This window comes from Tamandua tetradactyla, chromosome 2, assembly GCF_023851605.1.
Source record: "Tamandua tetradactyla isolate mTamTet1 chromosome 2, mTamTet1.pri, whole genome shotgun sequence".
Taxonomy (NCBI): domain Eukaryota; kingdom Metazoa; phylum Chordata; class Mammalia; order Pilosa; family Myrmecophagidae; genus Tamandua; species Tamandua tetradactyla.
This window is the reverse complement of record NC_135328.1, coordinates 98,205,439-98,231,356: the sequence shown is the minus strand read 5'-3', so window position 1 is coordinate 98,231,356 and position 25,918 is coordinate 98,205,439. Positions and strand designations below refer to the sequence as shown.

The window sequence follows — 25,918 nt, the reverse complement described above, 5'->3', positions numbered from 1 at the left end:
CAAGTCAGGGGGAAATCTGCAAATTGCTAAATGCACGCAGAACTGCCAGATGTTAGCTTGGAGACTCTAGGACATGTTGCAGCCAGGCCAAGAAGGAGGAACTGTACATTACGAACAGTTGTTTGGCAGCATTTGAACTAGGGAAATACCGACTGAGGATGAATGCCAGGGAAAGCAGCACAGGGCTCTGGAATCGGGTACAATGTTGCATATACTGCCGCTCAGCTACTCCAGGCACAGTGGTCCTGAAGACAGAACCAGCTTGGAGAGAAACATGTGAGCCTAAGTCGGACGTTATCCCCCCCCCCCCCCCCCCCCCCAGGAAATCCCAAAGATCTATCTGGAAAGCTTCAAGGTGAAAATATTGCTGTGCAACATCTGACTCGTATTTTATAGAAGACAGCACGCAGACTATAAAGCAAGAGATTTGGATTGAACGGACATATCTCTCCATGAAAAAATACTACCTAGAATCCCCATTTTTCTTTGTTTAAACAGTAAAATTAGCTGTGAGCATGAGTTCAGAAGCATTTGTGTAGAATAGTCCGTATGATGCCTGGGTATGACTTACCAAAGGAGCCCCTCTGGATGCACACGTGACAGAAAAAGGCTAGCCTTGCTCCTGGCTAGCCCGGACTTCAGCGTCTCCTCCCCATTCGGCTGGGTGCCCTTGTGCAGTGCATGCTCTTGTGAGCTGCTGTCCTGCTCTTGTGAGCTTTTCTCCCATAGCCTTTCTTACAACCAACCAGGCCCCTTCCAGGCCCACATTTGCAAAGAACGATCTGGGGAAATCTAGGTTAAATGCCTTTTAAAATGCTCTTTTAAGGTACTCATCTAGTGAAAAAATCACATCAGCTGTGACTCATCAGATCCCAACTGTCAACTTTGGGACGATGGGGCCAAGTCACACATGTACAATTTCCCTAAGTTTTTGGCCAAAATGACTGCCTATGGCTGTTGGCACACCACCAACCTCAGTTCTGGGGCATTATGGATTCAGACACACTTTACCCAGACCACAGGGGTAGCTTCCTCCCTTAGTTCCTGTAATAGCTGGCAGCTTTTTCCTTTTTTAAATTTATGCTTCTTGGTGACAGTCACCTCCTGACTACACCCAGACAGCAGTATTTCAGTAGTGCGATACCATTGCAGAATGCAGATTCTTACTCTGCATCTTAACAGGATTCCACTTTTGACATTTTAGAAGATAGTCCTAATACAATTGACATGTCAGGAAAAGGTAATTCATTTTAACTAAATTCTCACTACTCAGAAGCATGGGAGTGAGAACTTCCCAATTAATCAAAAACGCCACGTCCCTCACTCTATTTTTAAATCAAGCATAGTATTCATGGTGTCCTACATTCAGGTGTATTTACTGCAACAAATAGCCCAACTGTGCTTATGTGCTGCAAGGGACGGTGTGTGGAACGAGCACTGATATTCAGAATCTCCATCATGGGTACTGTGAGATCCCATTGAGAATGCTATTGCCTATAGGAAATCCCAGATAACCAGGTAACTGCATTTGACTGGAGAACAATATGTAGTCCTACAAGGTGATTCCACCTGGGCCAGCTCCTGCTCATTTTTCAGGGCACAGAGGACAAAAATGAGCTCCTGCTCTTTTTCGGGGCACCTGCCCGTGGAGAGCTTCCCAAAGGCTCCCCTCCTATGCACTCCCAAATAGGTTCTTTCTCTCTAACACCATCCAATAAACTCTGTTATAATTACAAGTGGAATGTCAGTTTGCCTTCCCTGCCAGATTGTCAGGAGGGCAAAAACCATGATTATCCTGTATGCTATTGTCTCCTTTGTGCCCAGCAAGGGGACTGGCATACAGTAGGTGTTTGATAAGCATTCACTGAATGAACATATACACAAACGAATCAAACTTCAACTCCCCTTATCATATCATACTAAGGTAGGGCAGGAGTTTACATTTACTACTGGGATATTTTCAACATCAGAATTTGCAACAGAAAAGCGTTTCTTTTAAACCCAAATTTGATCACAATATAAATGTAAGGATAACACCCTATTCCCTAAGTATTTCAGTTGATCAATGTAGGAGAACCATTGAGAAGGTACCTACTTTCAGAACTAACCAAATTCCATACATAGCAAGGCTAATCAGTGTGACAAATGATTTCCCAAGTTTTACTTCTAAATGTGAAAACCACACTCAAGCAAATGGCACTTTATAGGGATGATGATAAATTGTTAATACGGCAGTCTCTTGATTTGTTGAATAGAATGTGATAAAAGTTGAAGGTCATTATTGGCTTAAACCTGACCAGTTACCTACCTCTGTATCTGCTGGCCAAGAGCTGGTTGCAGCAAGATATACATTAAAGCACCACGGGCTGGAGCTAAAATATGACTTCAAGGTCACCAATACAGTTTTTTTTTTTAAAAACTATTTCTAAATGCTGAAACTAAAGAGCCTGCATATTAAAATAATTCTAAAAGCAAACTGACATGAGAATCAGTCTTCAAAGTAAGTTTTCCTCTGAACAAATTTCAAATGGTTTTATTTCCAGACCGAGGACAACATCAAAATGTTTCCACACAGTCTGCATAACTGGAAGAGGTATTAATATGCTCAGGGTTAGCCTGACATAATCAAATTGGATTTGGTTTTCCACATCAGCTAACTGGTATGCATTTATTTACATCAGGTTTTTTAATATCAGCTAAACTACTACTTGCAAATGACTTCAGCACTGGTAGAATTTCATGATTTTTGAGCTTGTTAATGTTTAATAGAAATGCAGGAGTTGGACAAGACAAAAAGTGATATTCAGTTGCTAAATTTTGCTTCTGAAGTGTGAAGACTACTAGTTTCAAAACTCATTTTCAAAATATGGGGCACAGATCAGGATTGATGCCTACCATCATGGCAATATACCATCTCTCTGTCCTGGCACTATTTCTGCCATATTGTCCTCCATTCACAACTCTGGGATTGGAGCATTCCTTCTACCCAGGCTCAGGGAGTCTTGCTGTGGGGTGCTGAGTGGGGATTCCAAGCTGGGGACTTTAGGCTACAAGTAGGAGATGGGAAGGAGATAATGGCAAGAGATCCTTTGGGCATTCAGAAGGTTTCTTGTGATATTGATGGCGTAGGGAAGAGAAAGGGGGTCAATCCAGAACTCAGAGGCCCTTACAGTGCCAGGCTCAATGGAGACTCTCCATGTTTGCACAGTGAAGTGCCCCTGGAGGAAAGAGTGGGCCATCCTCAAGTCTTATGGAGCCACCTAACCCTCCCTCACCTTAACCATCTCTTCGCAAGGCATAAATAGGGAATCTCTTAAGTTAGCCATTTGGCAAAACTATGCCTCTATTCACATAGTAGCTACTGAATAATTTTTCCCATTCATACTTCAGGAAACCAGCACCTGTCCTTCGGGTGACTCGATTTCACCTGGAAATAAAACTGACATATCCTCATGGGAAGACAGAAGGAACAACTGCAGCTATTGACCCATGCCTCATTAAATTGCTATATCTGTATCAAACAGGGTCTCTCTTGGGCCCTTTTTCATGGAAGGCACACATCAATTTTTCTCTCATCTCCCAAGGTCACAAAAATATCAGGAACATAGAAAATCCATGAGATCTGAGAGGCCACAGTCGGGCAGTAAGGTTGCTGGGAATTCACACTAGGGGCTTCCTTCATGCTCCCCGAATGACCCTCACAGGGTCTCAGAGGCACAGCCTGCACGGAACATTTCCATGGGAATAGGGTTGAGGGGGAGGGGTAGCTTATCACCAGAACAGGATTTTAATTTCATTTTGGATGGAGAAGCATTTCTGCCTTATCTCTAGAGATGTATGTGAAACAGCTTTTTTTCCATGGTCTGTTTCCTGACTCTAACCCCAAATCAAGGACAAAAAGGAGCCTGAGCTGCCTTAAAAAAACCTGTTCCTTTTTCAAACCGAGTGGCAGGGAAGGAAGGGAGGGAGGGGGTGGAGAACGTTAAAATCAATTCACAGATGACTCAGAAACTGATGAGGCCTTCTCATATCTTCACATAGCAAGCTGCAAAGCTCTATGCTTTTTCCCTGATGTTCTTTATCACATGTGGCTCATTGAATGCCAAAATCTCTCCCAAAGATGCTTTTTAGCATAATCAATTTTAGTTAGCCATTTACTAGTGTTTATATATGCCAGGACTTTACAGGTATCTTTTCATTTAATTCTCCCACCAGCTGTAGGAGGTAGTGACAATCATTTTTCCATCTTCACAGATAGGAAGAATGAGGCATAGGGAGGGTGAATAACTTGTCTGAAGTCAACCAGCAAGGAGGTGGCAGAGTCGAGACTCAAACCCAAAACTTCTGACTTCAAGCCTGAGTGCTTAAGCTGCTTCTGCCCCATGGAGCAGCACCACAATGCTTGGGGTACGCTCAGAGTGGAACTGTGTGCTTAAGGAAAATTTCTGGATAAAACAGGAGCAGCAAAAAACATTTTTTTGTTGATAATCATGTCACTATCTACTTTGTTTTCTTAGTAAGAAGACTTTAGACGAAGTAAGTGAAAACTGGGGATCTTGTACTATCTCAGGTCATAAATCTGAACCTCATATTCCACTGAGCTTCAAATTTCTAATGATAGAAAATCTGGGGAATGTTTTCTAAACCTAGGGCATACTGAAGATTTTTTTTTTTAAATATATACTTGCTTGTGTATATGTGTGGGAGAGAGACAGAGAAAGCAAGAGAATGAGAGACTTTATCCTTTCTTCAAAGTGACATGTCATGACACTCAGTCAAGTTAAGGATTCTGGTAAGGGGGAGGAACTAATATTTCTTGAGCATCTATTAGGTACCAGCTACTGTGCCTGGGTCTTTGAAGGATTTTCTCCTTAAACACTTTTCATAACCTTATATGGTAATTATTATCAATTTATTTGCCGCATCACCACCTCCAAGTTGAGGTTCAGAGAGGTTAAGCAAATTGCTCAAAGTCACAAATCTAGACAGTTGGCAAAGCCAGCCTACAAACTCAGGTCTGTCAGATCTAACACCGTAGGACACTGTGTCCCATAGCAAAGGGAGATTCTGTATAATGTCTCCTCTGAGCTGCTCTAGGAGAAGAATCGTTCTCTTCTCCATTTGGAGATTAACGCTCCTTCTATCCTAATTTTAAAATAATCCATATTATAATATACTTTTTAAACATAACAGAATTCTACAATAAAAAGGAAGATAATAATAAGTGTTGGTGAGTAGGTGGAGAAATTGGAACCCACCTACTGCCAGCAGGAATGTAAAATGATGCAGCTGCTTTGAAAAATACTCTTGCAGTTCCTTAAAGGGTGATCATATAGTGCCAAGATGATCCAGCAATTCCATTCCTAGGTATGGACCCAAGAGAACTGAAAACATATGTCTACACAAAAACTAGTACACAAATGCTCATGGCAGCATTATGCATAATAGCCCAAAAATAAAAAAACAAAAAACAAGCAAGCAAAAATTTCAAATGTTCATCAACTGATGAATGGATAAATAAAATGTGGTATATTCATACAATGAATATTATTTGGCATTGAAAAGAATTGACGTGCTGATACATACTACAACACTGATAAACCTTGCTAAGTGAAAGAAGCCCATCAAAAAAGGTCACATAGTGTACGATTCCATTTATATGAAATGTCTAGAATAGGCAAATCTATAGAGACAAAGTAGATTAATGGTTACCTAGGGCCAGAGGTGTGGGGGAAATGGTGAACAACCACTAATAGGTACAGGGTTTCCTTTTAGTGTAATAAAATGTTATAAAATTAATTGAGAGCATACCAAAACCCACTGAACTGTAGGTTCTTAATTAATGAATGGTGTAGTCTGTGAAGGATGTCTCAACCAAGCTGTAATATTAAAATACATACACACACACTCTATACCATGAAAAAAATAAACAAAATGGCATAATACATTTGGTAGGCTCTCCATGCATATCTATTGAATGAATGCACCAGATTATTTTATGACCACTTAAAAATAATACCAGTTCATTTAAATTCAAACAGAGCCTCTAGTTTGAAAAGCATGCTTGTTTTATGACAAATATTGTTTGAAGTGTGTCCCAGGCTCAACTACGATTGGAATCAAAGGCAGCTATCTACAGACAACCTAAGAGGGCTGAGTATGTGGCAACTGCTTCAGCAGGCAGGAATTCCCCTGTTTAGCCAGCAGGACCCACTGTGGTAAAAGGACCATCTGTGACTTGCTGACAATAGGGTGGTCCTGAGTGCTTTCTGGACTTCACAGTCCTTATAGGGCATACCCAGACCCACAGAGAAGTTCCTGTGCAACTCAGAGTCCTCCAGCAATGAGGCTGTCGCTTGGGTGCTGTAGTCTGGGAATATGAACAATGATCCTCCTTCCTTCAAGATGAGAAAAACCCTAGGAGCAGGTCCTGGTAGCACTTATCTGTTTCTAGCCACATCTAAGCCCATATGGAAGAACATGGTAAGAGAAGGAAAAATCAATAAATTCCAGAATAACTAATGGAAACCGATATTCACAGTTCAGTGTGGGAGAAAGATGAAATAGATGTGATCCGGCTGAGGAATTAGCCTGATGCAAAACAGTTACAGAGAATGCAAGAAAAAATATCCAAATCTGGAGTGCAAAGAGGAAGAAACAAGGTAGAAACATGTTGAATTTAACAGTAAAACAAATCAGCTCAGCAATCAAGCTTATGATGTGTAGATAAAATCCAGAACCATGTGTCAACTAGATTAATCCCTGCAAGGAATGATTTTCGAGTCCCTTCATGAGTGAATAAAAACCTCATGAATGGTTTGAGCTTTCAAAAGCATGTATTTTACACTACTTAAATTCTACAGTAACGAAAAAAAATGTAACTTGTTTCAGGGAAAAGTTTGTCTGAGAGCCTCATGTAAAATGAAAGTGGGAACACGGTATAAAACCAGAAAAGACTTATCCAGGGCATAGCATAAGCGCTCAGATGTCATGTATGAGCCCGCAACTGCAAATCTCAAGGGGAGTTGCTGGTATTACTTCAGAGAGTCCAATCCAATCTACAAGAGAGCACCCAGAATGAAACAAGGCACAACTGCAAAAAAAAAAAAAAAAAAAAAGTATTGTGCACTCCCCATATAAAGGATAGCTAAGAACTCTGTGTATCTTATTCCATTCTGTTTCTAAAATAACTCTGTGAAATCAGTATTTTACATATGAAAAAAAAAGCATTTTACTCAAAGAAATGAGCAACTTCCCCCAAATCACACAATTATTAAGTGGCACACAATCCTACTCAGATTTGAGTCCAGATCACTTAACTTCTGAGTCACTATTTTCTCTACTACCTTATAGGCTGGAGTCGATTTGTCAGGCCATGGAGGCCCTCCAGAATGAATGGCTGAAATTTTGATAAAAATGAAAGATCACCATAAAATTCAGTAGATCAGATAGAGAATACCATGAGAGTAGCAAAAGGGCATTGGGCTTGGGAACCTGTGCAAAGGAGGGGACCCTAGAACAAGGAATATATATGAAATGCTAGCCAAAATGAAAATAGCAGTAACTACTATCGTGTCTAGTCCAAAAGACCTGCAATTCTGACCCGTTCTGTTGTTTGTATGTGATGAAAAATACATAAGAAGATAAGAATTTAGGGATTTTAGAATGGAATATTTTTAAACATTATTCAGGTGTCTTTATTTAGACAGTAAGTATTAAAAATGTGCTCCCAAAGGGGTCATTATTAGCCATGGCTAATGAATACACAAAACCAAGAGGAAAATGAATCTCAAAAATACTTCTAAAAACAACTGTGATCAAGGTGATGGTGGAGCTATACTGAGAAGATAGGATTTAACAAATGAATATGGATGCTGTATCATTAAATTGATGTCTCTTTTAGTCTCCAGTGTCTTAGAGCAGCTAGAAGTAAAAACCTAAAATTATGGAATTGTAACCCATGTCAAACTCTGAAATATGTTCTACCATTAATTGTGGTGCTGTGCTTTGAAATTTATTGCTTTTTTGTATATATGTTATTTTTCACAAAAAAGAAGGAAAAAAGTCAATTGTGATGATAAAAAAAACATTTAAACCTTCTAGCCTCCTATATTTGGGAGCAGCTAGAAGGAAAAAATCTGAATGGATCATATGGTAGCCCAGGACAAACTCTGGGATTTGTTCTGTAACTACTTATTGAAGAGTGCTTTGAAAACTATTGCTTTTTTCTTTGCTTTGTATATATGTTATACTATACAATTAAAAAAGTAAAAAAAGAAATAATTGTGATCGTTTTCAACTCATCATTTTCTATTATATACAAAAATGAGTATATAATGGAAAAGTTGTGGTTGATACTACCACTTATCTATGGTAATAATTCTTAACCATCAATCTTCCTTTTGGGTTTTGGGGCAAATTTTCCAACTGTTTCCTCCCCACCATGAGTAATAAACCCATATAACTAAGGTTGTGTGATTCTGCAATGACATAAGGTAATAGAAAATGAAATCACTTGGACTTCACCTGTGTGTGAGGGTCCCACAACAATAATTTTTTGCTTTTGGAAACTTTCCTGAATCTACCACCAATATTACCACCACATCAGAGAGCCTGCAGGTTGCAAACATCTTAGAAAGACATGTTGGGTCTACATCTGTTTGTGGTATTGGCCCAATAGTTACCAAGTAGAAAGAATATTGGACAGCCAGAGCCCTGTACTCTAATCCACCCTCTGCCACTAACTAGCTAGGTGAGTTATTAGTTAGCCCTCAACAAGGGTTTTATTTCTACTGGCTGTAGAGTTTTCATCTGTAAAACCAGGATCCCAGAATAGATCATCCCTAAAGACCTCTTCAACCCTAGGATATTGTGACCCTGGCTCTGCCTGACAACCTGTTTCAGTGATTCTCTAGCAAATACCTGTTTCTTGGTCACGGTGCCATCCACAGGGTCCACATATTCAAAGCTGTCTGTCTTTGCCACACTGTAGACATTGCTCCCCACAGCAAACTGCTGGCCGATGAAGGACTTGTCTGTGACCAGGGCCTCCAGGTCCCTCATGATGTAATATGTTGTCTTAGGCTCCAGCCCCTCATAGTCAAACCTGGTGAGGAGGGAAGGACAAAGGAACACTGAAAACTCAAGTGGAGAAGGCAATCTAATCACTGTTTTCGTTTTCACGTAAGACACAGAAAAGCACCCCTAACTAGTCTCCCTACTTCTACTTGGCCCTTACAATCCATTCCCCACACAGCATCAAAGTGATCAAATAAAATTTCAATGTTGAGAACAAAACTCAAAACCCTAACCCCAGTCTAGAAGGCACTATAGAATCTTGCTTTTCCTAACTCTTTGTCCCCCGTCCCCTTTTGCTCACCATGCTTCAGCCACACTGGCCTCCTCTCAGCCCTTTCTTGTCTCTGGGCCTTTCTGTTTGCTGTTTGTTCTTTCTACCTGGTATACTCTTCCCCCACCTATTCAAACAGCTCTCTCATTTTCTTCTTGCAGTTTTCAAACCAAGAGTCACTTCCAGAAACTGACCTTCTATGACCATCTATCAAAAGCAGTCTGCCTCACCTTTCTATTTCCTTTTGGCAGTTATCCCAATTTGTATTTATTTTGTTCATTTCTTTGCTTACGTATTTATTGTTTGTGTTTGCCCACCAGAATGTAAGGAGGGCAGAGACCTTACCTGTCTAGGTCACTCCTTTTCTGGTTCATAGTAAGTATTCTGTAAATAGAGTGTGTACCCGGTTAAATAGTGTCCCCCCACAAGTTCCTGTTCACCAGAAACCTCAGATTGTGAACTTCTTTGGAAATAGGGTCTTTAGATATAAAATAAAAGAGATCTTGAGAAGAAATTACCTAGGGTTTAGGGTGGACCCTAAATCAATCGACTGGTGTTCTTATAAGAGGAGAGAACACAGAGACCCACACTGAGAAGACCACATGAAGACATTGGACAGGCAGAGGCTGGACTCATGCTGTCACAAGCTAAGGAACACTAGAAGCTGGAAGCCACACCAGGGCAACCAGAAGCTGGAAGAGATACAGAAGGATTCTTCTCTAGAGGATTCGGAGAGAGTGTGGCCCTGCCGACATCTTAATCTTGGATTTATAGCCTCTAGGATTATGAGAGAATAAATTACTGTTGCTTAAAGCCATCCAGTTTGTGTTACTTTATTACAGTAGCCCTAAGAAGCTAAGACAGAGTATAATAAAGGACTGGAGGGAGGAAAGGAAGAGAGAGGAATCGAGGTAGGTGAAGAGAGATAGCAGAATAGAGTCTACAGTACCCTAATACTCTCCTAAAGCTTGAAGCTATGTCACCATTGTTCCATTTTTTAAAATCCTCCCAGCCCAAAGCATCGAAACTAACAATGGTGCTAGGAAGTGATCAGAGGGCAGGCTTTGAAATCATACTGGCTCAGTCTGAAGCTAGGGTTGGTATAAGCTTACACTTACCTGCTCTCAACCTGCTTCCTAATCTGTAAAACAAGCAAACAAGACTAAAAATGATATTGATATTGTTGGGTCCAAATGCTACAATGCACAGTGAACAGCTGGCACAGTCAGTGTCAGACACCCGTGCTTGAAAAGCGCTAACCATTTTTATTATCATAATTACCATTAAGAAACTGCAGGGTCTTTCCTGATGTCTGATAATGGTGACCAAGACCTAGTGGTGCATTCAGGATGGTCTGTTTAAGGAGGAAAGCTTGGGAGGGGTAGCTGTGCCCACGTGGCAGGGAAGCCGTCTTAGGTTTGGGCTGCCTGTAGCATAGAGGAAGATGTGAGTTCTCAGAGCTAACTGAAAGAAGGATGCTCTGAATAGCTGTACTTTTTTCCACCTGACATCTTTTAAGACTTCCAGTAAATGTAAGGATTTTAGACAAAACGGAGGACAAGGAATAATACCATGTCTAGTGATGGCTTCTCTGCATCTATGGCCCTTTCTTGTATTCTCTACCTCCTATGCCAAGCGTGTCCTGTCTCCTCCCAAGCCTGAGAAACAAAACACTAGGGAACTCCCTTAGAACATCCTTTCTCGGCAGCGTATGTGTTCTAAGACTAGATTCTCTTTTAAGATAGTCATTTGGCAATGATAAAGACCCAGTCAAGAAGAAAAGGGTAGGAGGATGGGTTAAAGGAATTCATTAGAAGATATAGAAGCAATGAAAGAGAGTTAGAGGTTGAGAAAATCCACTGATGTGATGAGTCATGTTCAGTCTATGGGTGAAAGACATCGGCACTCCTGCACGAAGACTCAATTTCACACCCAAGCAGGTTCTTCCCCTCATAACCCCCAACTCCCCATCTATTCACCACCAGCACCACTGCTATCATCAGCCACCACCTCCACCATCACACTTTAAAAGGAAGAAGACTTTAGATGGAGAAATCCTTCTGGGGTCCACTCAGGTGAGGAAAATGGCAAGGGAGATTTTCTCAGATACAACTTCAGGCTTAGGGTCAGTAAAAATGAAATTGTTATATTATCCCCTCCCTCCCCAGCAAATTGTCAGACCAGAAATCATTTTATTTAACAAGCACCTTTTAACTTGCCATTTGTTGGGAGGTGAAAGAAATGTTTACTTTTCATTCCACCTATTCTCTCCTCCCTTTTTCTTATCTCTGTGATCCTTTTGGTCAGAAACCCACAACACAATTTAATGTACTATAAGACTTTAAATCTCCACTGCATATTATTGTTTGACATGGAATTTGTTCACTGCATATTATTCTTTGATATGTAATTTTTTTTAAAAAAAGTAATTATATTATAAGCTTTTGGCCTGAAAAAAAATTAGCTATATTATAAATACACACCATAACGCCATTTCTTCATAACATCACTTCTTCAAAACACTGGGAGAAACCTAGATAACTATTCCACAATTTATAAGGAACATGTCCTTGACTGAAAAAGATCTTGCTAAGCCAGGAGCTGGTAATATACTTTATCAGGTTGTACTCTGGGGAACAGCTTCACGCAAAAGGATTTGATGTGTCAATTAGCCCTTGGTATGCAAAAAACCCCCACAAGAATCAGGGCTTTTGGGCACATGTTAGAAGTCCTAATGAGTAAAACATGTTCCCATCTGCCTTGAGAGTCCTTATTTTCTGATACAGTGAATAATCTGAGGTGGTTTGCAGGTTGTCATCACATTCCCAGCCTCCTTACTAAACAGGGAACCGAGAATATCATATCTACATTCTCCAGAACTTTGCAGTCTCTTTGATTTTAACGAGTTCTAAACAGGCTTTCTTAGTCTCTGATGTTTATCTAAGTAAGTGACCTCTTAAGAGAAGAAACAATCACCTTATAAGGGAAGTCTAAAGCTCTCTTTCTGTCCTCCTAACTCTTAAAATACAACTGAACATCCGAACTATTCATAAGTAAAGCAAAATGAGCCACAGTTTCTCCAGTGTTAATACACCGAAACCGTCCAAGGCTGACCCAGGATTCCCTCACCATGCCCCATCCCCCCACCCTAGTTAACAGCCTTCTCTACCACCCCTGCCCCAAACCATAGCTTGGTGCTAGGTAAGCCTATGTAGTATATACCTTGGTACACATTCTCAGCAGGCAACCACGCAGCCAGAAGATTTTACCCCACTTACTGCAACAACAGGGAAGTGATAGAGAGCTCCAACCCTAAGCTCTTACCTGCTGGACTTTCCAGGGTAACGTTCCCCTTTTCTGTACCTCCTTTCATTGAAGCAAAACCTTTAGCAAAACCTGAGGCTCCTGAACCACATGACTCTTTCAGAGAGCACCAGCTCAGGCATCTTGGACATTGTCCAGACCACCGGTGGGGAGGTAGGACAAAGGCAGAGTGAGGATTACAAATATATTCCATCCCTGTAGTCATCAGCTTCTGTCTCTGACCCCCTTCCTTGATAATTTTGGGAAGAGGCAGGCAAATAATTCTCACAGGTGCCAGGCATTCCGGAGGATTTTTCAAGGTTCAGGATCTTTCTGGGGATGGCTGCCCACCTTGTGGGCCGGATGAGAGGGTGACACAGGGATGCCACTAGAGGAGGTGAAATCCCTCCACCCCTCCGTTTGGTATCCTCTGATACACCACCGTCCCCTATCAATAGTTATCCAGCTCCAGCCTTTAAGGTGTCCCTGAGATCTTACCTAAAGATGTCTCCTTCTTAAGGTTCTAGTCCACCAGGTTTAGAAATCTTCTCGGAGACTAGCTTCCCAAGACCCTACTGAGACCCTCACTCCTCTTCTCACCTGCAATAGTAGTGGCGGCCAAATTTGGCCCAGTGATCTCGGACAATCTCCTCCACGCTCTGCTTCCGGGCAGCGATAATGGAGAGCCAGACCAAGACAGCCCAGAGGCCATCTTTCTCTCGGAGGTGATCAGAGCCTAAGGGAGGAAGAAATATTTTGCTGAGGATTTATTTCGGGGGGAAAGTAAAAGATAAATGAACTAAGCAGATCAATTAGCAATTGAGTCTTGTTGGATATATTTATTCATTCTGTTAAATATATACGCCATAACATTTTTGCATTTCTAAAAATATACACCTGGTATTCAAATAAAATAATATCAAAAGAGTTCACTCCTGAAAATTGTTGAAGGGATCCAAAAGCCAAGGTGACATCACATTTGCCCAATGGTTTTATTCGCTCATTTAGTAAACATTTGGTAAGCTTCTACACTGGGTCAAGCATTTGCTAGAAACAGGGGATACACTCGTAAAGCTCTTTACTCTTAAAGCTTAAATTCAAGTAGGTGAAGATAGGCAACAGGAAAGAAAACAAGTATGAGAACAAGATACATCAAATAAGGACAAGTGCTATGAAGAAAATAAATGTGATAATGTCACAGAGCATGATAGCAGTAAAGGTGATTTACGTAGAAGTCTCACTGAGGGGCACACATCATAGCTGAAACCTCAGAAGAGGGAGCCAGTCATGCCAAGATCTGAGGGCAAAGTGTTCCAAGCCAAGGGACAGCAGATGCAAAGATCCTGAGATAGGAATAAGCTGGGAAGGACAATCTTATAACTATTTATACAGCTAGAGTTGTAGGTTGTTTCCATTGTGGCATTCACGAAAATCAAGAGTACAGTCTGAACAGGTAGCTTCCTGTGCAATAAAAACATGACGTGGTACAGAAAAAAAAAGGGTATGTTGCAGGCCCATTTAAAGCAGCTGTTGATTGGCCAATGGTAAACTTTCTCTGAAGTGAACAGACCCCGAATGCAAAGGAGTGTGTTGTAGTGAGAAAAACATGGTCTAATAGAAAAAGGATTTGGAATTAAGGCTCAGAACCAAATTGAGCTACTTCCCAGATATGGGAAAAGTTATTAACCTCTCTGAGTCTCAGTTTCTCATCTGTGAAATGGGGACAACCATTGCCAATCTCCTTGGGTTGTCATACAATTTAACCAAGTTAAAAGAGCAAGTTCTAGAGCCAGATTGCACATGTTCAAATCTTGGCTCAAGTCACTAACTTTGTGTAACTTTCTTCCTTCATCGTTAACACTGGAACAATAGTTCCTCATACCCCATGGGGTGACTGTTAGAGTTAAGTGACTAATTATGCCTAGGTCTTTAGAACAGTGACTGGGAGATCACAAGCTATTGCTGATTTTGTTATTAATTTATACAAAGCACCAAGTCTAGTGCTGATTTTTCAGAACACATTTTGAGGCAAATTGCTCTTTTATTTACAAAATTGTATCCTCTTAACTGTAGCAATAGCAATAGAAAGACCACGGGGAGCAAGCAGGGTGTGGACCATTTCTTCTTGCAATGGGAAAATGAGAATGGACAATACATTGCGATTTGCATACTCGTGGGCTTCAGAGTCTGGACTATAGGCAGTTGACAAGGGAGACCCTTGTTATATATAGACTATTGTACATAGAACATACATGCTTAACAAAGGCGACCTCTGGTAACAGAGCTGCTTAAACCTCGAAAACGGGTTGGAAAGCAATGCTTTACCTAATTCACTAAAGCACCTCTGACAACTTCTCACTGAAGCTATGGGTTGTTTATTCTCCTGGTTACATTTACAAGGTTAAATGTTAAAGGTTTTTCCTCAAGGAAGAAAGCATACAACCCTGGGGGAGGGAATTAAGATACTTAAATCAAAAAGAGAAAAGATCAAGTCAGCGTCTCTTCCTACGTTCTGATAAACAGGCTGGAGAGGACACTTTCGATGGATGGTTGGGGCTGCCCCTTTGTTAAGAGGGCTCCAGGCATTAATCACAACATCTTGGAGTGCCGAGTCTCATCCATCCAACTTTTCTCACCACTACAAAAATGGAAGAGGTTTGGAAGACTAGGTTAGCTCCATGGCCTAGTGCCAGGAAAACAAGTCTATGAAACCCTGCCCAGTGGGATAATTTCAAAACCCTTTGTCCTTTTACAGCTGGGGAAAAAAAAAGTCACTTTTATTTACTGGCTAGAGCAAAATACCCTTTTGTTCTAAACCATGGGCTTTGCAGACCTTGGATCTCCAGCTGGATTATATTACCTGGAAATAGAACCAATAGATGCTGTTAAGCCTGTGAGATAAGATGTCATAATTTAGCAACAACAAGACATAAAGTTCTCTTAGCTGCATCAAAAAAATATATTTCTTTTTAACTTGCCCTCTCCCCTGCAAGCCATTTGTAGCCAACTGCATAGTAAATTGTGAGTTGGCTTGTATACCCTTCTCTTACAAGTTAAACATTTGCCAAGATACATAAGGGGTGGGATGATCAAGTAAAAATAACTGTGCTCTTTATAGCTCTTTGAGGTTGGGATAAAGATGTTCATGATGCTGCAGTTACACAGATATTTCCATTGGATGATCACAGGGTGCTTTGGAGGGAGTTTGCAGGATACAGCTCTTTTTAAAATAACCCTATTAGGCAAGCTAACTATAATGCCACATCAGTGACAGATAAATGAAACAAGAAATGCAGAAAACACAAATATATAAAATGGTTTTCTAAAACCACACTCTAAACAGAGTAAAACTGGAGGAGAAAAAATTGACAGTATACAGGACAGACTCTCTCCATATAAAAATGATTTTGTAAGTAAATAAGAAAAAAAGGGACAACATCCCAATAGGAAATTGTGTGCAAGTGCACAAAAAAGCAATTTGCAAGAGAAAAATATTAATAATCAATAAACATTTGAAAGAATAATAAACCTTACCATGTGAAAAAAAAGTACTTTAAAATGGGATGCCATTTGAGGTCTGTCAAACTGGCAAAAGTTGGTAGTAGGAAGGGAGAATACCTACTACCAGTAAATTTCCAGTGTAAATGTGTAAAACTGATAGGATAATTTGTCAATAATAATCAATAGTCTTAAAAATTTGCCCACTGTTTGACCCAGCTATTCTTTTTTCTTAACTTTTAACCATAAGGATTCACTGAAATAGCTCAGAGAAGAGGGAATGTGGTAGTTAGGTTCAGGTGCCAACTTAGCCAGGTGAAGGTGCCGAGTTCTGTTGCTGTGGATATGAACCAATGGTACATGAACCTTATATGTTGCTGATTACATCTGCAGTCGGCTAGGAGGCATGCCTGCTGTAATGAATGGTGTTTTATTTAATTGGCTGGTGCTTTAACGAGAGAGCTCAATGTAGCACAGCCCAAGCAGCTCAGCATACCTCATCTCAGCACTCGCAGCTCAGCTCAGGCCTTTGGAGATTAAGAAAGAAACCACCCCAGGGAAAGCTGTTGGAACCCAGAGGAATGGAAAGAAGGCCAGCAGAGATCATCCTGTGCCTTCCCACGTCCGAAAGAATCTCAGTTGAACGTTAGCTGCCTTTCCTCTGAAGAACTAACGAAATAAATCCCCTTTTATTAAAAGCCAATCTGTCTCTGGTGTGTTGCATTCCAGCAGCTAGCAAACTAGAACAGGGAAGAACTGGAAAAATAAATACTGTTTAAAAATAGGGTTGCACACCAATGTTTATAGCAGCATTATTTACAATTGCAAAGAGATGGAAACAGCCAAAATGTCCATCAACAGACGAGTGGCTAAACAAACTGTGGTATATACATACGATGGAATATTATGCAGCTTTAAGACAGGATAAACTTATGAAGCATGTAATAACATGGATGGACCTAGAGAACATTATGCTGAGTGAATCCAGCCAAAAACTAAAGGACAAATACTGTATGGTCCCACTGATGTGAACCGACATTTGAGAATAAACTTGGAATATGTCATTGGTAACAGAGTCCAGCAGGAGTTAGAAACAGGGTAAGATAATGGGTAATTGGAGCTGAAGGGGTACAGACTGTGCAACAGGACTAGATACAAAAACTCAAAAATGGACAGCACAATAATACCTAATTGTAAAATAATCATGTTAAAACACTGAATGAAGCTGCATCTGAGCTATAGGTTTTTTTTGTTTGTTTTTTTACTATTATTATTACTTTTATTTCTTTTCTCTATATTAACATTCTATATCTTTTTCTGCTGTGTTGCTAGTTCTTCTAAACCGATGCAAATGTACTAAGAAACGATGATCATGCATCTATGTGATGATGTTGAGAATTGCTGATTGCATGTGTAGAGTGGTGTGATTTCTAAATGTTGGGTTAATTTCTTTTTTTCCGTTAATTAATAAAAAAAAAAAGAATTTGAAAATCTTAAAAAAAAATAGGGTAATTATAGAAAATCCATCAAAAGCTTATTGTGTAAACAAGCTTTATTGTGTAGACAAGCTTATTCAAGAGATAATCTTTAACTACACAGAAAGTTGTTCTTTTTTGGTATGGGCAGCTCCGGGAATCAAACCCGGTGTCTCCGACATGGCAGGCGAGAATTCTGCCACTGAGCCAGCATTGTACCACCCCACACGATTTTAATAAGTGGAAAAAAGCAGTTTACCAAAATTCAATATATTTTTGTAGAAAAATATATGTACACATGTAGATACACGTATGCACAGGAAATGATAGAAGGAAATACACCAGACCATTAACAATGGTTATCTCTGATGTGGTAGGATTGCAGATTTTTATTCTTTTTTCTTGACAGTATTTCCTTCACTATATGCTCCACAACAGCAGGTATTATTTTTATAATAAGAGAAAAACATTTTAAGTTGTCAATAGAAATTCACATTTGAAAACATGAAATGCATTTACCAAGAGCTACTTGGAATATTAAAGGGATCAATATCATCTATGAGGGGGTGATAACTTTGAGCCTATTGATTATCCCCTTCCCTAGATTCAATAATGACTTTTTAGAAAATTGAGAGTGATTATAGCCCGCTTGTGGGACTCACAGTCTTGCGATGGAGGGCAGGGCTGTCCCTTAAGGCCTCGGTATTGGACAGAAAGCGTGACTGCGAAGGGGGTGCACTGCCTAACTAGCAGCATTAGCCCTGAGGGAGGCTGGGGCAGGTGGGGTTCCCTTACCTCACAGGGAGGCCCCTCTAGCTAGGACAAGGCTTCAGGTGCACACCAAAGCCCCCCTACTGTTGCTGGCTGAGTGCGGAGAGGGGCCCAGGCAGGTCACCCCTCTTTCCTCCCAGACAAAATCCCAACCAGTACGCTGTGAAGAGTTAAATAGTTGGCTTTAAATAGAAGTAAATAAGTAGCTCTTCTACTTCCTCATTTCATATATTTATACCTGCCCCATCTTTAAAACATGAAAACCCATAAATAAAATTCCTCTATTGTAACATTTATACATATTATCTCCAGTTCATCTTTTGAAGGTGGCTTTCTAGGGATTTCTGACTAGTGGCTTCTGGTTCAGAGCTTGCCACCTGGGGTCAGGACATGGCAAAGAGAATTCACCCATATTCCTAATCCAGGCAGTACTGCTCCCCTTGCCTGCCTCCATCCAGTCCAGCCCAGCTCAGACCACACTCAGCCTTTCTCTGAGCAGACCTGAGAAGCAGCCACATCTACCCGGACACCACAGGATAATGGTTAGCTCTCCCTTGCCCACAGCTGCAAGAAAAATTAGCACCAAAAAAAGGGGACTATTTTTTTCTCATCAGAAACATCACTGTTCTTTATTCACCCAAATTAAACTTTGATGGAATTTTCTCAAATTTGAAACTAAGTTACTTTAGCTAGCATATCAATTTTAAGCGTATTGACTTCACAAAAGAAAGGGGAAAAATAAAGAAAGCAATCCATGATTTCAGAGGAATTCTTTTAATGGAAATCCCAGTGTGGGCAAATCAACTCAATAAAATATCACACACATTACTAACAGATCGAGTCATCACGGCTGAAACTCAGATGAGGACATTCTGAATTTGTCAGTTAGGAAAATATAAATAATGTTTCACCTGCTGCCAACTTCAAATTGTAACATAGGAAAGTGAGTCTACCCAGGCTGCACATTAGAATCACCTAAAAACGTATAAAAATATCAGTGTTCAGGCACACCCTGGACCAATAAAATCAGGATGTCCGGGACTGGGACCCAGGCAGAAGTGTTTTCGTTGTTGTTGTTTTAACGCTGGTGGTTCTCATGAGCAGCCAGGGTTGAGAAGCACTGCTTTAGAAGGGCACACCACATTGTCCCGTGTTTGGGGCAGAAACCTTAGGGGAGTGAATTGGCCTTTGCCTTTTGTTGCTCAAATTTGGCACTAAACGGAAGTGGCCACTGACGTCTGGTTCTGCGGAAGCCACTGGCCTTGCTTGTGGGGGTTACTTGCTGGAGTCAGCTTTAGTATTCTGGTTTCTCCTGATCCTTTTTGTCTGGAGAATGCATGAGAACTTTAACAGTTAGAGTGGCCAACTTGATCCGGTTTTAGCATTTAGCATTTCACATCCCCTGAAAACCCTCAGTCCTGAGAAAATCAGAATGGTTGGTCATCCAGTAAAAAAGGGACCTTGAAGAGGTTCCTGATGTTTCTCAGGATACGTGCATGTTCAGCATATGCCTCAGCACACACACTTCCTGAAGCCAGAAATGGCAGGTGATATATATATAATATACAATTAATATTACATGATATATTTATTTAAATAATTTATATCATATAACATATTAACATATTTACATTTATTACACAGTATTTGATGTCAATGCAAACATAAATTTATATTAATATTCATACATTCTATATCTGTGTTTGTGTGTGTGTGTATATGTATTTATCCTTGAACCAGAATTACAAGTAGGATAAAGATAAACTCCATTCAAAGAAGAATAACCGCAATTAGTTATTATTGAACAGGGTACCATGCACTGTGCTCAGCATTTTAAACATCTATTATCTCCTCTAGTTCTCACAATTTAATATTACCTTTTTATAGTTAGAGATTGAGATTAGGGCACTTATATGAGGTGAAGTGTAGAGGGGGGATTTGAACCCAGACACTTTGGCTTCAAAACCTTTGGATTTAGGTGCTTCTAGAGCAGCCCACGAATGAGGGTTGTACTCAGGAGTTGCAATAAAGCAGGTAAACTGTTCCGCACAATCGGAGCTACCCTACTGAAGATTTGAGTGATGGATTTGCACTTCTTTCTTCTAACAAACAGCTCAGGAAAAGCTGTAAAGTTTCCCTTCCATGTCAGTTCTTTCCCTTTATCACTTACAAATGAAGTTTTAATTCATTTGCAATGAAAAATTTCCCCTCCTATTATCAACCACTTGAGATCGGGATTTGTCTTCTGAAATAGTGGACTAGTGAGGTATACCTTTGGGAGCACCCCTTTCAGCTGAATTTGAGTTTTGAAAACATGCTGTGGAATAGTGATGGATATATTTTTTTTCACTTCTCAAACCACTTAGTCAGCTCCTGAATGCCAAAAAGCAAGTCTCATGTCACCTTTCTGCGCGTAAAAATAAATGCACTTAAATGCAGCAAACTGGTCTGTTCCTTTCTAGAACCGTGAATAATTACCTTTTGACCTTTTATGCAAACTGATTTAAAACATTCCAAATATCGTTTTTCTTAACTCCATTCAAACCAAATACAATTACTGGGCTGGCACGTGATTCCCCGCCGACAGGAGCGAGGCCGGGAAGTGCATTGTTAGCGCGCTCAACCCTCTGTCCTTAGCACCGCGTGGGCGCTTCGCTGGGCAGCAGGTGCGCACATCAGCCGAAGCACCAGGACCCCGCAGCTGTGCCATGTCGCACCTGAGCCTTCGCTACAGAGCCAGCGCTCTGCACCCTTCGGGGGTCTCAGCCACCTGAAAGGAGATGACACAGAGGAACAGACGGCACCAACGTGGGCGTCTGCCCTGAAGATCTGTGGTGCCAGGCCCCCACTGGGATGCTGACTCCTCAGCTTACAGACACTGCCTACCGGGTTAAAGTGGACATTATGACGTTTATAGAGTGCATTTTATAGCGATGGTGGTTAGTCTAACTTGTTTTGTATATACGATTTTTGTAAATCTATTAAAATTTGCCTTAAATTAAAAAAAAAAATTGTAGCAAATTGTCATCAGTTGGAGAACAAAGCTGTCCAGCATATGGGAGAGCCAGCTGTGAACTCAGAACCCTTAGACTGCAGCGAATAATACATATAGTTCATCCCACTGAAAAATATTATGTAATAATAAGTTTAATGATAAATAAAATAATACTAGTAAATAGTGTTGACACGAAATGCTGCAACACCCTGTAAACTCTGTGAGGGGAGGGCCTGGGTCTGAAATCACTTGCCCTCTATCCCAGGTCTGGCGCATAGAAGATGCACAGAAAACCTTTGTTGACTGAATAAGTGAGTGATTGAACAGCTCTCTAGTATGTAGTTTGATAAAATGCATCAGGTTTGCTTCTCATTAAAAGTATCTGGCTAGTTAGAAGCAACCTAGAATGCTATGTTGGAAGAAATTTTACAGATCATCTAGTCAAACAGAGTCATTTTACACTTGAGAAAATTAAGGCCGAGGAACAATTTGTCTAAAGTAGTTCAACCACAGAGAGGGAGAAGCAAGACTGGAACCAGGTCTGTCAACTCCTGGTGCATGCTGTACTGTTTGCATGACACTGAGCTCCCAATTTCCCTGTCATTCTTTGCATTCCCAACCAAAACAACAACCAGAAGAGGGGAAATGACTACCTCAGCATCACCTAAAACGCCCTCAGCAGAAAGATTAGATCTTGACTCTGCCAAAGTAACCCTGGCCAGCATCTTGATCTTCCTTCATAAGCCTCAGCTACCTCATCTGTAAAATGTGGACACAATGGTCCCTATTGCTAAATAACAGGTAGGAGATGCGAGGCATTGTTTCTGGCACTTAAGAGGTGCTCAATAACGGATGCACATTAGCACAATTTTATTAACACATACCCTGGATCAATCAAACTACTCATCCCCAGAGAAGGGGAAAGTATTAACAAGAACGTGGCTGGCAGCTAAGACACTTCTCCCACACCACTGGACCACTAGGTAGGGGGATCTTCTAAACCATTCAGCCCAACCCTTTCCTTTGCCATCAATGGCTGAGATGATCAAAACAATTTTCTAAAAATTGTTCCTTGATGGGTGGTAAGCTGAACCAGAAATCTCTCCAGTGGGTTAAAATATGTTCTACGGGGTGGGTCACTCCATAGTCATTGCCCTCTGATCTCAGTAGAGCCATTTAGCAACTAGTGATTTCCAACCTAGAGTGCAGGACAGGAAGCTTCAAAGTACAATTTAAGGCATTGCATCTAAATTCCAAGAGACAGATCTCCGTGTTAGAAGTCTCTTAGTAGTCATTGTGAAAAGAAACTCTTAGTTGGTTTGGAATTCTTCAATCTGTGCCCAAGGACCCCTAATTCCCCAGGAATCCCAGCCCTAGAATATACTGGTAAGTGTGGGCATGGCCCCAGGGGTCACTTTCTCAGACTTCTACTCCATGTTCAGCTGCCATATAACAACCCCTCTTGCCGCTTTTCACCTCAATGGAACTGGTTTAGTGGAGACTCCAAGAAAAGGATTTTATGTGATGGAGACATTTTTCCCACTTTAGGTGAGAGCTCTGATTCCCAGCACAAGGGTTGTTAGTTTGTAGAAAGCCCAGAAGGGAGTTTCAGTTTTCAGATTTTACAAGGGGGCTCTTGGGGATGTCAATTACTGCACCTCTGAGCTCTGGCCCAGCCTAGATTGAATTGCACATGTGCACACAGCCTGCTTCAAACAGCCCAGCAGAGAGACTGCTCTCCCAGCGCTGATAATGCTGTCATCACAGCCTTCTCACCCCACATCTGCACCCCAGACAGATTTACACAAACTGGCCATAAGTAAGAAAAAGAAATGTGGTAGAACTTCAGTAATCAGAAACTCACAGATCCAGAGCTGTTGATGATCAGACAGGCAATGGACTAAAGCTTTTCTTATTTTACCTTTTAAAAATATGTAATGTTAAATAAGATAATTGTATAAATGAGATAGTTAAACCAACTTGATGTCTGTATAACAGCACTGCCTGGACTCAATCCTGAGTTAGGATGTACATAGTTGATGTATGAAATATAAATTAAGAAAGAGGCACAGATACAATGCCTGGAAGAGTTATAAACTGTATAACTGTTGGGAGAAATAAAATGTTTATTCAAAAAGTAGGTAAAGAATAGGTCAATAACATAAATCATAAGATAATAGGGTACAGAATGTGGATACTAAGGGTAGTTAAAGTTTAGTTTATAAAAAGGTCAGTAAAGCTAGGACCTAGTCCATTTTTGGACATGGCTACTTCCAAGTTACTGTCAGCAACCACAGACATAGAAGGAAAATCGAAACCAAACCAAGTCAACGTAACATCTAAACTAATAGCAAATACTTTAAGCCAGCTAATTAACATAGGGTTTGGGGGTGGGGGGGAGTCTCTCCTTAGAAGCACGTTGTTAGTCATTAATTTGTGCTGGTTAGTATATGATGATTGAAAATATAAAAACTTAATTTAAAAAATTTTATATAATTCTCATTTTACCATAATTCAGACCACCTCTCCCCTCCCCTTTCCAACTGTTCTATATCTGTATGGTTGTGCTTTGATGAATCCTCCTGAATCTTGAATTGCGCCAATACCCAGATCTCCAGATATGCATTTGCTCAAGGATGATGAAAATATAATTACTAGTAATGCAAAGAAGACATACCAAAATGGAAATCAATCCATCCTTCATCCCTCTCTCCCTTCTTTCCACCTATCCTCTCAGTCCTTTTCATTCTGCCATCCATACGTCCATTCTATAAACACTCATTCAAGGCCTACTAAATATCAAAGAAATAGAGCTGAACAAGACAGACTGGGCCCCTGTCCTCAAGGCATTCATAGTATCTGCAAGGCAAGCTGAGGAATCCAGCAAACCTGAAAAGATAGAAAGATACAAGACTTCGTATGAAATGGAATACACACATACTGTGGGTCTTTTTTCTGTCCTAGAGACTGGGAAGACATGAAAACAGCTAAATTCAAGAGTACTAAGGTGTAGTCCAGAGTTCATATTGTATATTTTTTACAATGGAAAAATTTGTTGTGACAATGATGGACAAGTCACATTAGTGCCAGGAGATCAATGCATAAAAAAGGCTTAGCAATATCCTAGCACATAGTTAAGTGCTCACTTTTTAAAAAAAGAGGCCATTGTTAAGTGTGAAAATTTCCATATTAGGTACTTTCTCAGAAACAACAAAAATTATCGTATTGCCTGATTTTTTTTTTTTGGCATGGGCAGAATCTGGAAATCGAACTTGGCTCTCTGGCATATGGCAGGCGAAAATTCTGCCACCGAGCCACTGTTGCACCACCTGTATTGCCTGATTTCATTCAACCAATTTGTATAGCTATTGACATTGGTTAAAAAAATACATAATAAAATTAACACTAAGACTCAAGACGGTGGTCAAGCTTGAGGTTCTTCCAGTACTCCCAACAGAACAATTCCTTAGGGTTAGCCAAGGGGATAAGCTATAGGCTGTGACAGTTCATACAGGCCCAAGATGGTAAGACGGCTTTAGAAACTAATGATAATGATGGAAACCAATAGAACATCTTCAACAAATCACAAAAAACCTTCAAAGTTTGGGGATTTTTTTAAATTTTTTTTTTACATGGGCAGGCACTGGGAACCGAACCTGGGTCTCTGGCATGGCAGGCGAGAGCTCTGTCACTGAGCCACCATTGCCCATCCTGGGGGGTTTTAGATCTTAGTTTTAGTATCTTAGTATATCCCCATTGTGTATGGGAAGCAATCCAACTTTTTTTAAATTTGGAACTTTAGAGAAGTTGCTGGAATGCCATCTCGATGAGTAGTTTTCTTCTATTTAAATCAGAGGCTTCACAAAATGCTCTCCCTCCCACTATAGTTTTCCTCTGCCCTTCCCAGGAATTAGGTGATACCTGGTCCTGGCACAAAGCCGATTTGGCTTCTTAAATAACCTTGATTCTTTTACAGAGCAATAAATACAAAGTTTCTTATTGTCTGGGACCTGGAGCTTTCCATAGGAGAGAAGCTTCTCCTAGCTTGGTACCTTGGCAAATGCTGGGAGCTCAAGATGCTGGAAAGGGAAATTTCCACTCGCATATATCTTACTTCTCTTGGATCTAGCCTTGGGCAAAGACTTGGCAATCTTGAGCCTGAGACGGATCCATATTTTCACACTTTCTTGGCACTCAGCTATTGTACTGTACTGTATTGTACTGGTTGGTGTACAGGTCCCCACCTCAAGAACATTGCCCCATTTGAGAAAACTTTGAATAAATTTTAGAATCTTCTCTTTGGGCTAGGAGTAGAACTTTTCCATCTCTCCATATTCTCCTCTTGTAAATAACTCATTTAATTCTGAAAACCATACCCCAAGGTAGATAAGGAGCTACTAGGACCAGCTGACATTTACAAGTTGGAATTGAGGGTCAGAGAGGTAGAGTGGCTTGTCAGTAAGTGGTGGGGCAGACCTTGAGTGTGGACTATCAGTCTCATTTTCTCATGCATCTGTAATCTCCTGA

The 25,918-nt window shown here is 40.6% G+C and overlaps 1 protein-coding gene across 1 annotated transcript in view; it reads right to left on the bottom strand.

The window, feature by feature from the left end:
* Nucleotides 1-25,918, bottom strand: part of PGM5 (phosphoglucomutase 5) — a 165,139-nt gene that overhangs the window by 31,333 nt on the left and 107,888 nt on the right. The window contains exons 8-9 of the mRNA XM_077148353.1: nucleotides 13,253-13,388; nucleotides 8,923-9,106 (exon numbers count right to left, since the gene is read on the bottom strand). Coding sequence (XP_077004468.1) covers nucleotides 8,923-9,106; nucleotides 13,253-13,388 — 320 coding nt within the window. The remainder of the gene's footprint in view (nucleotides 1-8,922; nucleotides 9,107-13,252; nucleotides 13,389-25,918) is intronic.